The 15,761-nt window shown below is 34.3% G+C and overlaps 3 protein-coding genes across 4 annotated transcripts in view; all 3 read right to left on the bottom strand.

The window, feature by feature from the left end:
- The window catches only part of LOC110417949 (protein kinase STUNTED), a 3,805-nt gene extending 1,452 nt beyond the window's left edge, over positions 1-2,353 (bottom strand). Inside the window, exons 1-7 of one of the 2 annotated variants that reach the window (XM_021430554.1) lie at positions 2,000-2,353; positions 1,458-1,859; positions 1,290-1,363; positions 1,071-1,189; positions 863-978; positions 202-768; positions 1-115 (exon numbers count right to left, since the gene is read on the bottom strand). The exon at positions 1-115 is cut by the window's left edge and continues 137 nt beyond it. In XM_021430554.1, the coding sequence (XP_021286229.1) occupies positions 1-115; positions 202-768; positions 863-978; positions 1,071-1,189; positions 1,290-1,363; positions 1,458-1,593 (1,127 nt within the window). In that variant the 5' untranslated portion in view covers positions 1,594-1,859; positions 2,000-2,353. The remainder of the gene's footprint in view (positions 116-201; positions 769-862; positions 979-1,070; positions 1,190-1,289; positions 1,364-1,457; positions 1,860-1,999) is intronic. The other variant, XM_021430555.2, reaches the window with a different exon arrangement.
- A 4,902-nt stretch (positions 2,354-7,255) lies between these two features.
- On the bottom strand, positions 7,256-8,588 carry LOC110417796 (ubiquitin-conjugating enzyme E2 10-like). Its single transcript, XM_021430328.2, has 5 exons — positions 8,308-8,588; positions 8,091-8,218; positions 7,833-7,937; positions 7,529-7,677; positions 7,256-7,420 (listed from the first exon to the last, which is right to left on the bottom strand). Exons 1-4 carry the CDS (start codon positions 8,375-8,377, stop codon positions 7,534-7,536), a joined length of 447 nt encoding a protein of 148 aa, XP_021286003.1. The 5' UTR covers positions 8,378-8,588; the 3' UTR covers positions 7,256-7,420; positions 7,529-7,533.
- An 873-nt stretch (positions 8,589-9,461) lies between these two features.
- On the bottom strand, positions 9,462-13,749 carry LOC110417725 (rac-like GTP-binding protein 5). The gene is made up of 7 exons (XM_021430205.2): positions 13,300-13,749; positions 12,304-12,391; positions 12,104-12,213; positions 11,937-12,000; positions 10,287-10,351; positions 10,056-10,121; positions 9,462-9,962 (listed from the first exon to the last, which is right to left on the bottom strand). Exons 1-7 carry the CDS (start codon positions 13,396-13,398, stop codon positions 9,858-9,860), a joined length of 597 nt encoding a protein of 198 aa, XP_021285880.1. The 5' UTR covers positions 13,399-13,749; the 3' UTR covers positions 9,462-9,857.
- Between the last annotated feature and the right edge of the window lie 2,012 nt (positions 13,750-15,761).

Below are 15,761 nucleotides of genomic sequence, written 5' to 3'. Positions count from 1 at the left end.
AAATCCTGGCATGCCTCTTTTGATGACTTCAGAATCTTGACAGCAACTGCCTTGCCATCTGGAAGGATCCCTTTATAAACACGGTTGCTCCCTCCTTTTCCAATTAGATTCTCTGCTGTAAAACAGAGTTTTAGCAAGAAAACAAGCATAAAAAGCAAAAAGAACACATCAGTGGTTGCAAGGAACGTTAGGGATAAGAACCTGAGGAGAACTGAGCAGTCGAAGCTTTTAGATCTTTGTAACTGAACCATTGACAATCGGATGAATTTGTTTTTAGGATTGTCTCCAAGCATTTTTGCAACTCACATTGCATAGATGAATTGGTCCTATTAATCTCAACTTCACTGCCACTTTCAATGTCGAATGGGTTTTCTTTGATGGTTGAGCATCGAGGAGTATGATGCGGGGAACGACTTGGTAAGTTCATTACCCATTTGACTACTGACATACTCCTGGCGTGCTTTGCTTGTGGTGTTGCTGAACTAGCCCTCAGGAGGAGGGGCCAACCGGGCTTATAGTCCATAACGTCTCCCGCAAAAAGAGAAATTGACCGTGAAGAAATTTTCTTGCCTTCGTAAATCACACTCAATATCTCACTCTTTGAATCTTCACTACTGGTTCTTGATTCATCTTTGGAGCTTTGGATCCGTTCCAAACTGGATATCTCAGACCCTACTTCAGAATCACCATATTCTGATTGGCATTCCCTGGCAGCAGGGTTTTCAATCAGATAAAGACTTGGTCTTGGATCACCTTTAACTGTAAGACCTGACATAATCAAAAGTAGATCTATTACTTTTGAAGACCGCAGTAGAAACTAGAATCCATCTCATTCTTATTCGTAGGACAGGAAAAATCAAACCTGGTAGTTGATTTTTGTTGGACCTTCTGAAAATAATTTTCCCATTGCTGATGGCCAGAACATTGGTAGTAGTTGGCAACCGCTTTGCACAATATCTAGCCGTGGAAGTCCAACCCCTGAAAACGATATCTGTTTTTAGAGTAATCAGAAAAAGAATCACAAAAAGTTTAACAGCCAACAGAGATTTGAGTCTTTAGCTGCTCCTTACCCAAGAGCACTATGCTTGCCTATACCCACAACTAGAGCTACAGCATCATAGTTCCTTGCTTCTCTAATCAAAACCTTTCGCGTTGAACTTCCTTTAAAAATCTGGCCTTTAAGATCAACCTGAAACCCAAACGTGAAAAATCTGGTAATGATCAATCATCTTTTCATTCTTTGAAGTGAATATATATCTAAATGCCGAGTTTGTTGATAATGAACCCACCTGCTTTACAGAACACAAGCCTTGGTATACTTCTAAATAACCTTCTAACAACAACTTCTCTCTTAAAGCATGATCTTCATTGAAAATTTCAAATTAGAACATGAAATTGTTATCAGGAATCCTTGTACAACATAAAAAATTCTGTAGAAAGTAATGGAAAGGCCTTACCAGAACTCCGGGAAACATGAACTGCAACAACACAATCACCAGGTTCTGCAACTTTTACAAGAGCCCAGCTAAGCAAATCCCTACTTTGGCTATCTATTCGAATCCCAACCAACACATATTTCTTCTCAGTAGGCATTTTCTTTCTCTTCTTTTCTCAGTTACTGCCTCAAATTCAAAGCATATAAGTATTCTTCTATCTTCCAATGCATTTGCAGAGTCTCTGCATATCCATCCCTTCTAAGAACGTTCCCAGCTTCTGAAATTTTCATTTGGAACTCTGCATAAAAAAAGAAACCACCATCGCCATGGCCACTCAAAGAATAACAATACCCCCACAACGCTAGGTACTTCACAAGCCAACACTTTGTGATCATAAATGATAACCCATTAACACATTTCCATCTGAAAATCCAAAAAAAAAAAAAAACCCAGATAGGAAGTGATAGAGTTAGCCATAAGCTATTCTTTATAGGTGACAAAAATCTACCAAGATCTTTGAATCAAAGAGTAAAGATAAACAAAAGAAGACAATTGAATTGTACCTAAATTATGTACCAATACATTCTTTGTATCCAAAATGTTTTTAAAATTATATTGCCGCCATATAACATCACCACTCCACCTGCTGCAACCAATTTCAATACTCTTTATATATAAATATCAATAAAAGAAATTATAAGAAGAATTAAAAATTAAAAGCAAAAGTTGGGGTGATGATAAAGATATTCAAGCTACTGTTTTTTTTTATTTTTTATTTATTTTTTAAATGTAATTTTAAATTACAAAAAAGGGTGATAAGTGAGGGAATCCTTGAGATAAAAGTGTCGGCAAAGCAAGACATTAAAAAGGGAAAGAAAGAAAGAAGGAATTCCCGCGAAGAGTGGGCAACGAATTTCAGTGTTGAATCAAAAGAGAGCAAAAATAGGGAATTATTTTAATTTTAATTTTATTTTAAGTTCGTTAAAAGAACCGGCAAATTTCGCGCGAAACCCATGGCGTCAGGTCGTTTTAAGGACCATTGAAGTGTCACAAGCGAAACTTTTACCGGCTATCGCGGGTTGACAAGCACTACCCTTTGGACTCCGCTTTGGCTGTTGGCTGTTGTTCTTTTCTACTTTCTGGTGCCAAAGGTAATTTCCATTTTATTTTTTAAGTTTTTAGTCTATTATTAGATGAAAATAAATAATATTTTCTTAAAGCAAAATTCTTGTTTAATTAAAAAGTTTGTTCTTTGTTTCATGAAATCAAAAAGTGAAAGATATTTGCATTATTTTAAAGATTTAAAGGACTAATTTAATCATTTATAAATGACCAAAAAATCCTTTATCAATATTATTGTATTTTTTTACAAAAAACAAAATATTATTCTATTTCTTAATTAAATTATATGTGCGTGAGCACGAGTGACTTCTCAGCTACTAATTTCCTAAAATATTTTTTCATCAAATAAACATGGTTATACAAAATTAAGATTTGGAAAATCTCTAAGATTAGATTGCTTAATTAACTTATGAAATATTTTATTTAAATTTTTTTGGGGTGAGATATAAGTTTGCCATATTCTTATTCAAATTGGTAGAACATTTAATAGCGTTAGAAGGACCTAACATTATCTTGAACAAAAATTAATGAACTATGAGATATAGTCTACTTTGCTAATCAAATAATTAGAATTTATGTATTTTTTTATTAAATTTGAAAATCATAAGCTGAAAATTTGTTTCATAAAAAGAGGTTTTGATTAAGTCACAATTTAAAAACATTAGTCACTATCAAAAAAAATTAAAAAATATCAATCAAGTTCTTTCATTTTTCATGTATTTTCAATGATGGCATCATTTTTTGGTAATATATGTATATGTAGCAATATTAGCGATATACATACATCAATCACAATAAAATGAAAAACATGGTCCAATTTATTTTCTCCTAATGAATTCTGTCTGAGAATGGTCCCATTCACGGCCCCAGTCTATAATTTTCTAGCTTAAAAATAAAGGTGGTCACAGGTTAGCTGTTGGGACTATATCAACAATCACACACAGAAATACCAATAAAATTTATAATAATAATAACCCAAGAGATTTATCCAGGTCTTTAAACTTTTACAAGAGAATTATTCAATCCCACCCTTTAAATTCTAATTTTTAGTAAATTTAGATTCTTTATATATCCCTTGCGATTTTAGTTTTTTTTTCCACGAAATGTCTGATGTTTTCATTTTTCTTAATAAAATTGTAAAAATATCTTTAAATGTTAATAAATAGATTAACTTTTGAATTGCTATTTTGATAATTTTATTAAATGAATTTAATGGTATAATCATTTTTTAAAATAAAATTTATCCACGAGAAGGTAAATGGGAAAGAAAAAAACGTAAAGTGTTATGTAAAAAAAGTTAAAATTACAAAACATGTAAATAAAATTTTTGTTAATTATATATTATAAATTCATAATCTTATAATTGATTAATTTCAATTGATTCTGGGTATAACTTACAATAGTGGAGGTATAGTTTTTTACTATTTTGATGATTGAATCTAATGTACTTAGCGGATTTGCATTAGAGCCACCATGATCGACCGAGATGACAAATTTTTTCCCTTAATAAGTCAATCAATTCAAAGTAGTGAAGAGGAGTTTCTAGGGTGCTTTGTTTTTTGTCAATGTAATCGTGATTCCCATGTTTACAATTACAAGCAGGTTCCATCTTCTAGCCAAAAATTGATGATCACTTGGCTTGCTCGATGACAACAAATTATCAAGTGCTTTCAACTGTTCACAACCCCTTTTTTTTTCCAGTCCGTACGCCATGGAAATCATTCCTTGTCTAGAAAAGAGAAGCAATAGTATAATCGAAGTGATTATAATTAATAAAAGAAGATGACTCTTTCTTTTGGTGGGTCAATTTGTTCATTGTCAAAATTTCCTTGACCGTGGAACATGCCATGTAAATCCCTAGTCTAGTTGCCATGAATCTCTCATAAAAGCAAATGGTCTCCCCTAATTCTATTGCTGTTTTCTTGATTCTTAATTTTCCTGGCAATTGGCATGCATGGTCCCAACAAAAAGGAAAGGCATGACAAATCTTTTTTCGAGCCGAAAGGTCCTCATCTTTGAGCTCAATCAATTGTCACAAGTCGAATTTTAATCGAATCGAATCCATGTGTCGTAACACAATGACGTAACTAACTAGTTAATCAATTGATTAATTAAGTTGATAATGGAAAAGCAAGAAATAAAACTGTTTTAAGCATGTGGCAAACCTAACCTAAGTGAAGCATTTAATTAGTTTTTGGGTACACCTAAGTATATGTTCAAACTACAAAAGAATTTAATTTCTTGCAAAACTTTAAATGGTGTAATAAATAGTATTAAAATTAATTAAATGCGAAGAAAGAAAGAGCAAAACAAAAGATGACCAACACTTGAAAGGGTAGTGCCGACCACTTTGCACGTAACACATTTTTGGTCTAAATTCCCATTCACTTACTTTATAAACTTCGTAAAGAAAGTATGATTGGACAGAAATACCATTTGGCATTTGCCACCTTAATTAATAGATGTCTAATCACACGTGTATTCTGCGTCAGCAGATCCACCGACGAAAACCCTGCAATATGCCACGTGACATTGTCAATGCTTGAGAAGTCTTCTTATGCACCAGTCAATGCTTGGGATACGAGAAAAAAAATACCAAAGCAGCCACCAAAAAAGCACTAGTTATAATTAATTATCAATGATTATTAATTCAATTAGTTATTCTTACAAAGTAATCATAAATCAATGATAATTGGGGTTAGTTTGTGTGGATTAGTACTAATGATAATTAATTAGAGGAGAAATATTCTTGCAAATCTTTAACTATATGCAAATCATATTGAGAAGGAAAGATTGATGTTGCTAGCGTCCGTGGTATTTTCTCAATGCTTGATCTCATTTTTTTGAGATAAGAAACAGAATGGAAAGTGCCTTTACAGCAATGCTATTGCAGCCATGGTGGTCAAAAGCAAAGACCATGGTTCTCAAAGAAATAGCTGGTGGGCTATATGGAATCTCTGATATGATTACATAAAATAATCATGCCAGTAATTCTTAAATGCATAAAGAGAACAATCATGGCCGACCATGGTGGATGTAAAGAAGGAAACAAAAGGAATGATATGGAAAACAAAGGAAATGCGACTACTTTTTCCTTGTTAACAAAAATTCTCAACATCATTTGATTTTTTTTTATAATTATACGATGAGTATATATTAAATTTCTCATATTAAAATTTAGAATTTTAAAGTTTTTGATTGATAATATAAAACTTATAATACAAAATTATAAAAAAAAATTGAAGATTTTTATTTGTTTATTAAATGTGCTTATGATTGAAATCTAAAGTAAAATTTAAAAAAAATTAACAAATTTCCGAAATCAATAATGAATATATTTTTACCTTTTTTATATTTTATATTCTTTGAGTACGGTAATTAATAAATTTTGTACCAATCACATGTTGCTTAACCCGAATTATATCCAGATAGATGTTTAATATGAATGCTATTTGGTAGTTCCCACATTCCTGTAAAGTATAACATAATTTGCATTAATTTAATCAACAAGTTGCTGATAGAATTGAAATGAGATTCAACCAATCATTCTTGTACAATTATAGCATCTACCATATATATGATATGAGTTTTTGGTTTATGTATTTGAATTTGATGGACCAACTACTACGATACGGTAGGTACCTGATTAGGCAAAAGTATCCAGAATTAGGAGGGAAATGGTTCTCATTTTCTGAGACTGACAAGGACGGCAAACATGGTGGTGTTGTTAAAGTTCATTAAGGAAAGACAAAAGCCTGTAATACTATTGAGTGGTCGTTTGCATTCAAAGAGTAAGAAACAATCATAATGCAAACAAGAGAACAGAGGTATACTTCTCACTGGTTTCTGATTGATGGGAAACTCCCAACCCTTGTAAATTTGTCCTTAGACTTGTAAAAATGGCTGCAAAGTCTAATTCCCAGACCCATCTACAAGCTTCACAACGATGTAATTAAGACCATGAATTTTGCTTCATAGACCTATATCTGCTACGTGCAACAGTTTTACTTTAGGAAGTAAATGGTTCTGAACATGGAAAACATTCATCAAAAACTTGGGTTCATAGTGTAACAAGTTCAAAAAACGACATGCTTGTCTTGATCAAGATCTGGATTATCAGTATAGGATTGGAATTGACTCGTGGCAGCTAGACAACGTGGAGGCAAGTGGAGATAAAAAGAACTGGGTTAGGGCAGGCAGTTGTTCATTACCTAAGATTCGTAGTAAGTCAACAATTAGAGCGTTCTGAAAATGATGTTTGGAAAGAGTCAAATTAAGAGGCGGATATGACATTTCTTTTCTGCACAAATCCTTCACAGCTCCAGGTTCAGTAAATGGGGGCCGTGTTTTGAATGATTACCTACCACTTTCTTTCATGTTGATTAGGTTAATAGCTTGCAGGATCATAGCATGATAGTATGTGCATGTGTTATTTTGGCAGCAAACATCACAAAAAATCTGGGAATTAACTGTTGAAAAATGATTTTGTTGATTAGGTTTATGCATAATTGGAAGTTAATCAACATAACTAAACCTGTACCAAAGGCAACGTGAGTTTATTCGGGTTTTTCATGCCAGTCTTTCTAGGCAAAGCAGAAACATAACTGATGTATTCATTTAAGAGGTTTGCCTCAGGAGTTTCACCTTACCCCACTTTTTTGAATGAGCAGAAAGTTGAAATAAGTTCATCCCATCTCTTTCAATCATTCAATTATTCAATAAGCTAAGCTTAGTAAACAAGACCTTGGAAGTTGCAACCACAGAGCCAGATAAGAGAACCGCAAGCAAAGAGGCACTTATATCAGAACTTACAGCCTCAGAACTTTCTTTATTAATAAACTTCTTTTGGTTTGTTAATGTACCTGGAATAATGAAATTTAAGTAAGCTACCTTCGGCAAAGTAGTAAAATGATGGAAAACTATACTAGATATAGAACAGGCGAAAGAGGAAGGATGTGCAGGGATGGCACCTAGTTCAGCCCATGGCATACTTCTGGGTCCAGCTCCGAGCTGTGGATTCGTACTTGAATTTGTCGGCTTTGCACATATGAGCAATCTCGGGAACAAGAGGATCATCAGGGTTTGGGTCCGTTAGCAGTGAACATATGGAGAGTAAAACCTGCAGGTAGATCAGATAGCATGAGTTCATTTTCAGATTTTCAAGATTCATTGTTGTTTTTTTGCCTTTTTTCCCCCTAGTATTTTACCAATAATTCTTCTGTTATGATGGATCGATCCTTGTATGAAGTCCTCAGATATGGTAGTAGTCACTACCTTAGATATGGTGAGGGCGGGACTCCATTGTTCTTTGAGTATGTCCAAGCAGATATTGCCATTGCTATTTATGTTTGGATGGAAAACCCTGGTCCTGAAGGCAACCTGAAAATGATTTTCCATTGGTAAGATTAGCCTGATTCTATGTACATGTTTTCATAGCGCACACAGAATGAATTTAGTTAGGCTAGAGATTAGCCTCAGATGCGGAAATTAAAATTGATGTGAAAGAGAGTTTTGATTTCTTTGCTTTAAAACCTTGGGGGGTTTAAATGGATAATCAGGTGGGAAATGGATAGTCACAAGGAAAACACCACCAGCGTAGGGACTATCATTTGGACCCATGATGGTTGCTTGCCAGTGGAACATGTCCTCAGCCACAGGACCTAAAGTGCAGCATAAGTAGTCAGTTCCCTTAAAAACAAGAATGAATTAGCCGTCATGGCTAGGCTCAGGGAGACTTCGATCACTCTACCTGCACTGCATGAAGTTGGGGGATCTCTCTGCAAGTCCTTGAGCTCCTTCAATATTCTTTTCGACGCCATTGAGAAAATTTCAGACCCAGAAGAAGGTTTATATGTTTCAAAAATGGGGATTCAGACTGTAGGGGAAGAATGAAATGTGTGAATGATGGAAAACTACTTTATGGACGACCTCCCAAGGGATGATAGTGTATTTAACAGAGGAGTTTCAGTTGTTGGAAAAGAGAGTGTGTAACGGACAGAGGTCCACCGATTCTTTTCATACTGATGAAAGTGGGCACAGTATAAATTCCAGAGATAAAGTTAGCAAGTGCAGCATCAAGAAATTTACAAAATGAGAAAAACTTAGAAGATATTGTGCCATAGCATTGATATTTTTCGCCCATTGAAACAAAGTAATTATCACTTGATTAAACATATTTCTGTTTACAATTTGACATTCTGTTATTGCTGGAAGATGCACCTCGAATTCATCTTTCTTAGTAACCAGAAAGGTCAATAAGACATGTTTGTTTCAAAATTCGTTTAAACTTTCTCAGTCAACCATTATATTCCACAGAATTTACTCTTTTCCGTAGATAAATTTAGGAAGCCTGAGTGGAAAATTAATCATGGATGATAGTGATCTTATTCGCATAAACACCTCATGACAGCAACAGGAAAACCAACGGTTATAGTTCCTGGGGATGGCTTAAATATCAAACAATGGAACCCGAGCCTAAAAATCCACGGGGTATCTTTAAAACTGCTGCTATATGGCCACTTGACTCCATCCACGTCCCAACAGGAAAAAGATTCGTTTCTTAGCTCAATGATTTCTACGGTTGAGAATCTGAGAAAGCAATGAAGCAGACAGGCCTAAGAGGCACCACAGAATTTGATCAACAAAAGGCTTCCAAGAGAATATAGATGCAATATTGACTGACCAATGAATTGGTCCAAGGACATGACATTCTGCCTTTTCTCTTTTATTCTCACTGTCTTTCGGTCTCATTTTCCCCCCACTTTTCTTCCCTCCCTTCCTCTTATTCCAGATCATGTCATTCAATGCCCCTGACAATCTTACATACAATGGAACACAGAAGTGGCAAGATCAAGCAAGGGAACAAACAATATTCATTCAGGTAAGTTAAAAATAGTTAGTAAATAACTTCAAAACCACAAATATATATTAGAAGTTCCTTTAAATGTACTAGATCAGATTACATCACAAGATACAACAGGAAACAATTTGGTTGTTCTTACAGAGGGGTTCACCGCATTCTAGTCAATACATCACGCATATCTAAGCTCAAAGAAACTGCGGGGATAGCGTGCTTGACATAAAGGGCCATTAATATACAAATTCCAAATACAATCCAGGAGAAAAAAGCACATATTTTGATGCTTATAAGAGTTCCCTAGTTCTGTCAGTTCAGACTACAGACCAAAAGGAGCTATTTCCTCAGGTGAGAGGAGTAATAGTTATGGTGAGAGACTAACAGATTAAGCGGCTAATTGGTCATGGCATCCACCCTGGCACCCATAACTCTTCTTTCCATACTCACAGTATGGAGCAGGCCTTTTGTGCCTTTCTCTTCCTTTTCTTCTTCTGTTTTGGTGGCTGGAGAACCACTTTGATGGCAGCATCAAAGACAGCTTTCACATTCTGTATTTCCAGAAGTAATTAACAAAAATCTCTACCAAGAACTCAAGATAAATTTCCCCAAGATTTATGTTGACATGAAAAATATTTATGTACCTGCTGTGTCTTTGAACTACATTCGATGTAAACAGGTGCTCCAATTAGCTTTCTCAATTCCTCCCCCTTTCAGCATAAAAAGAAGAAAAGATTAGAAAAACAAAATTAGGATTTTACGCTCTAAAGTCTCAACTAAAATGACACACTGGTCATGAACTAGAAACAGCAGCATGATGAGACAACGTGAATAACTCATCAGATGTTATTACTATGAAAAGCAGATGTGAGTACCTGAGCTGTGGTAATGGGTACTGCACCAGGGTGATCTATGAAGAACTGCTTATCATCCCGAAGATCTGCAGTGAGAAAATTTAGCAGCAGCTAATAAATATATACTGACAGCTTTAAAGATAAATGTAGCAGTTGTTGATGCCATATCTATTTGGAAAATGTTCCAGAAGATATTTCCCATAATTTTTGTTAAGAACATTAGGAAACATTGGGACAAGAATTGAAAGTTACAGGTTTAGAAATGGAATGCATCCATCAGCTTTAGAAAAGTTAAACTTCTATGAAGTAGTTGCTGCATGGGTTTCCTTGTTATTCCTCTGCCACAGGGGACATTTTTTCTCTTTTGAAACTTATAATGGACTGCCCTCCTCCATGATTAAAGGACTCATGCCATAGGGAAATTAACTATTCAACTAGCTCAAGATAGAGGGATGACCCGATAATGAAGTAAACCTAAGAACAGAATTTTTAATGAAAGAACATACGGTAGGCCCAAGTTTAGTAATTTTGGGCTTTATTTTCTTTCTTTCCCATTTTCTTCAAATGGCTTCCTCTTAGATTATGAACATTTTATTGGCTTCCTATTCTACTTCAGCATCTCAAAGGATTAGTTCACATCAATAACTTTCATATAATTCCCAAAGATTTCCTTAAAACCAGTAAATAGCTGTCCCAAAAGGAACAGCTTTTTGGAACTTTAGTTTCACTTTAGCTTGGTCCCCCAGCTGGGAGGTAGTGGGCCTGGGAGGACATATGAGCATCTAGATTACTGATGAAGATTTCAAAATTATTCCACAAGCTTCTAATATCCAAAGAGATTACTTTGGATGACTCATTAGGAGAGACAATTCACTGGCAAATAACAAATGTAACCAATTGTAACAGGATCTCTAAGTTCTGCAGGAATAACCTAGAATAAGTTTCCCAAACTTTTTCAGTTAAAGCATTCTTTCGAATACATTAGAACGCATCCTAAGTGAAGGCAAAGTCAGAATGAACTGGTTTCAGGTCTCCGCCACCATGGAATTTTTGCCTAACTCCAATCAAATTAATGACTCATGTAGAAGAAGAGACAAACCTCAACTATTTAGATCCCGAATGGAGGAAGGGCAAGGATAGACGTAATTGAACCAATAAAATTCTAATTGTTCTTTTTTTAACCCAAAAAAGAAAACTGAAAAGAAAGTCAATAGTTTGTAATGGTAAGGGTAGTTTTATCAAGAAAAGTCTTGCAATTGAAACATCCCTATAGAGAACAAACCTCCACTTAGGATTTTAGGTGGTTAACAGACTAATCATGTGAGGCAAGAGTAAATGGCCAAGAGAAGGATGAACATTAGTCATCTCAAGGCACTACACTATTTCACCCACCAACAGGACCTTCTCCCCTTCACTCAAGGGCAATGAACTCCACTCCCACCCCTCTCTTTCCTGGGGCAAGGAAAATGAGAAGAAAAAGGTGGTGTAAATAGAATAAATATAACAGGGTTTATTAGCCTTAACCACAATTTATTACCCATAAGAATGAGCAGGCAAAGCCAGTCTAAGAGGAATTTTCTATGAGAAAAATGAAAACTATTGCAGCAAGAGCTGATTGAAAGGAACAGATAATTGATAAATTTTAAAATAAAAATGGGAGTAGAATCTAACCAAGCTTAGTCCCAACAAGAATAATTGGAACACCAGGTGCATAATGCCTCAATTCAGGAATCCACTGAGAATTTGAAACAAAGAATTTATTAGCAGATCATGTAATCAGAAAGTATCTCATGATAAAGGTGGTGAAAATTTTCTATAAATAATAGTAATAATCTCACTTTCTTAGCAACATTTTCATAGCTGGCTTTGCTAATGAGAGAGAATGCCAGCAGGAAGACATCTGCTCCACGATAGCTCAAAGGTCTTAATCTATTGTAATCTTCCTGGCCTGTTCCATGATAAGGAAAAAAAAAATCAAATCTACCACAGGAAACATTCTAAGACATGAATAAGGAAAAATTATTAAACTGAAATATACCGGCAGTATCCCACAATCCCAGATTAACAGTGTTCCCATCCACAACCACATTTGCACTGAAGTTGTCAAAGACAGTTGGCACATAATCCTGTTTCCCAAAAAATTGCAGAGGGTGTAGGGAAAAGGTTAATCACCCTCTCCAAAAGTTATCTTAAAATAATCGTAAAATTGAAGCAAGAACTAGACAGTGATGATTACAAAATTCACATCAAGAAACTCTATATGGAGTAAGGTTTACCAAAAGAAGATAAATTCTAGCCCAAGCTTTTTATTTTTTTTTTATGCCAATGAAAAGGACAAAAAAAAAAACTCAATCCCATGACCATCAACCAAGATTCACTATCATGCAAGCACCTATCATCAAAAATCTCGAAATGGAGATTTCTACCACCAATAGTTTCAGTTATAGCAATTTGTTCTCTTTTCTCCCTTTCTACCAGCAAACGGGAGTAGAGGGAGATATATTTTCCAGTGTTAATCTTAAAAGTAAGCGTCCTTTCCCTAAGATGATGCATTAAAAAAAACAAACAGACCAAGTAATGATAAGTTACAGACTAGAAAAAGTAATAAAATTTCTGCAAGTTTTTGAAACAAAAATCCCCAAAAAAATTGGTCAGTTTAAAAAAATTTATGCAGAATGATTCAAATATTCAGAATAAGATTCGACACCAAATTCAAGATTCCAAAGATAAGTGTAACCAAAGAGAAAAAGAAACAAAACCCCAATAAATAAAGCATCTTTGTGAAAAAAGTCACATTGACCACCAGTAACCAGCATAGTTTTCGTTTGGTTGCCATGAAAATAGGGGAAACAAAAAGGAAAAAAAAAAAACCCCATGACAATCCAAGTCAAAAACGTTCCTTTGTCCTTTCTTCAGTACCAAGAAGGGTTAACTTTCTTTCCCCTTCCCACATTTTGTCAGGAGCCAAACAGAAAACAAAAAACCCTAAGAAACAAAAAAAAAAAGGGCGGCTTTTTATTTTCTTTCTACTTACAGTAGGGAAAGTGTTGCTTGTGTAGGAGATGAGCATGCAAGTCTTGCCGACGGCACCGTCACCTACTGTGACACATTTTATGAACCTGGAAGCACTCATTTTGCGCCACGTGTGACCGGGAAAAGTAACAGTACGGTTAGAGTCGTTCTTCTCCGGCTAACTCTTCGTTTGTTTGTTGTCCAAACAGTGGAAAAGCAAAGCAAATTCTAGTTGTTGTTGTGGGTACGGTACGACATTGTGAACTTATGTTGAGTTGGGCGAAAGAAATGAAGCACTCGTAAGTAAACTGGAAGGCATTGTCCGAAGGAAAGAAAGGAAGAAAAATGAATTTAGGGAGAGGAAAGACAGCTCTTGGACAGCTATAAGGAGGAACTGCTCAAACCCGGCCCCAAATTTCTACTCCTAACATGCACCCACCTTCCACTTTCTCTTCCATTTTCTTTTTTTAAGTTTTGAATTTTTTATGCTTATATAATCAATATATTTCCAATTAATAAATTACTACTTTTTTCTTAAATTTGATTCTAAGCGTTATGATGGGCTTTTCTTTTCCTACAATTTTCTTTTTTTATTTTTTGTGTTTTATAGGGTAAATTGTAAATAAAAATGAGAATATTAATAATATTTAAACTCTCATTTAATTTTTATTTTTATTAAAATAATTTCTGAAACACTATCTAATTATTTCAATGTTCGAAAATCATTATAAATTTGTTAAAATGGAAAAAGAAAACTAAAAAAATTATAAGAACAAATAAGAAGAAGAAAGGAGGGTGGCTTGCTTGATTGTAAGAATATATAGAAAGAATTTTATGGGTATTTTATGTTATGAAATGATATGATTTGATTTGCTATTGATCAAAGTGTGAGGAAAGAGAATAGCATTGGGACATTTCATGTCTTACTTGAAGAACTTTCTTGCCGATTAAGACATAAAATAATAAATAGCAAGAAAAATGGAGCAACATGCGTAATTTGCATGTGAACCTATAAAGTTCATTTGTTTTTATTCTGATTTTAAGCTTTTTTTTTTGGGGGGGGGGGTTATTTAATAAAATAAAATTAAAAAAAAACGTACCATTGATTTTCATTGCCCAAATAAAAGTGCAAAGTCAAAAGAATTTAAGTGTAAATAATATTAATATAATCCAAACCATTTTGCCTTCATCCCAATGTCCTCCTAACACGTCGAGACACTCCCAGCCAATTTCTTTGTTTTTTTTTTGGTACCAAAAAGTTTTGGAGAAGACTTACCCGTGACATAATAAAATAGTTAATTAATGTATAAGCGCATACCATAACATTAACAAAATATTAATTAGCTAAGAATCAAATTAATTATAAATACATAATCTCAATTCTCAAAGCACATGCTGTTTAATAAAGTTAAATTATATGTTGGATTTGGTGCCCTGCAACACCAATCTGGAAGGAAAAACGCAATATTGCCAAATTGTAGATTTGTAATATTATTTTATTTATTTTTTAATAATAAAACTATTAACGAAATGAAACTTAATTAAATTTACATTTTCTGCATTTGATATTATGGTAAATGAATTAACACTGGTCCAACGATAAATTAGAGTTGAAGGAAACATCGTAATCATGGAGAGGAAGAAGATTGGGCATCCTTCCCTCTCATATTAAGCAAAACACAAAGGTCCACCGAGCAGTTGTGCAAAAGAAAATGATGAGATCAAAGCTATGACTTTAATATATGATTTAAAAATTTCATTGATTATGATGTTTGAATATAGAATATATACATATGTATATATATTAATAATGAATATAAATACTTTTTATTTAAAAAATTGAATATAATTTTTTTTCAATATATATATATCCATTGATGGATGGTGACAAGTAGACAAGAAGCATAAATTGTGGTAGTAGTAGAATTATGGGACATTTTGATGTGTAGAGTCCAATCAAACTCGATCGGTTGGGCCACATGAAGAATGTTAACAACCGTGGGCAAGTTGTGAGAGTTCGTTGATGTTAAACCATGCAAGTTCACTCCCACAATCACCAAACACAGGTAGGCAAAGTGCTTCCCTCTTCTTCACGTAAAGCTCAAGAAAGATCAAAACGTGGGGGTGGAGAATCGAGAGGTCCAGAGTCTTGGCTTGCAAGATAAGACGAGAGCAAAAATTATATATTGTTTAAAAAAAAGAACATAATATAATAAACTAAAATTCAATTTTATCTAGTACATTATAATAATAATAATTATTATTATTATTATTATGGCCCTTGCTTCAATCTCCTGACACATCACATTGATTCTGATATAGAAACCAGGCTAAATCGTTAATGGTAGTTGTTAAGTGGTTAAAGGCTATCATTGACCCACAACCTAATCATGTACGTAAACATTGCTGAGTTTTTATGTCATCAAACTGAGACATCCCAACAGTGCTGAATCATCATTCAGTGTTAGATATGGCCAATGCTTT

This window comes from Theobroma umbraticum, unplaced genomic scaffold, assembly GCF_002168275.2.
Source record: "Theobroma umbraticum cultivar Fairchild unplaced genomic scaffold, ASM216827v3 scaffold_50.0, whole genome shotgun sequence".
Taxonomy (NCBI): Eukaryota; Viridiplantae; Streptophyta; class Magnoliopsida; order Malvales; family Malvaceae; genus Theobroma; species Theobroma umbraticum.
This window is presented reverse-complemented; position numbering and strand designations above follow the sequence as displayed.

Excerpts from the sequence above, each read along its gene's own strand:
- LOC110417796 (XM_021430328.2), bottom strand. The coding sequence starts at position 8,377 with ATGGCGTCGAAAAGAATATTGAAGGAGCTCAAGGACTTGCAGAGAGAT. Across the intron at positions 8,219-8,307 it reads CCCAACTTCATGCAGTGCAG|GTCCTGTGGCTGAGGACATG; the intron begins GTAGAGTGATCG and ends GCTGCACTTTAG. Across the intron at positions 7,938-8,090 it reads ATCCATTTAAACCCCCCAAG|GTTGCCTTCAGGACCAGGGT; the intron begins GTTTTAAAGCAA and ends AATCATTTTCAG.
- LOC110417725 (XM_021430205.2), bottom strand. The coding sequence starts at position 13,398 with ATGAGTGCTTCCAGGTTCATAAAATGTGTCACAGTAGGTGACGGTGCC. Across the intron at positions 12,392-13,299 it reads CAAGCAACACTTTCCCTACT|GATTATGTGCCAACTGTCTT; the intron begins GTAAGTAGAAAG and ends TTTGGGAAACAG. Across the intron at positions 12,001-12,103 it reads ATGAAAATGTTGCTAAGAAA|TGGATTCCTGAATTGAGGCA; the intron begins GTGAGATTATTA and ends TCAAATTCTCAG.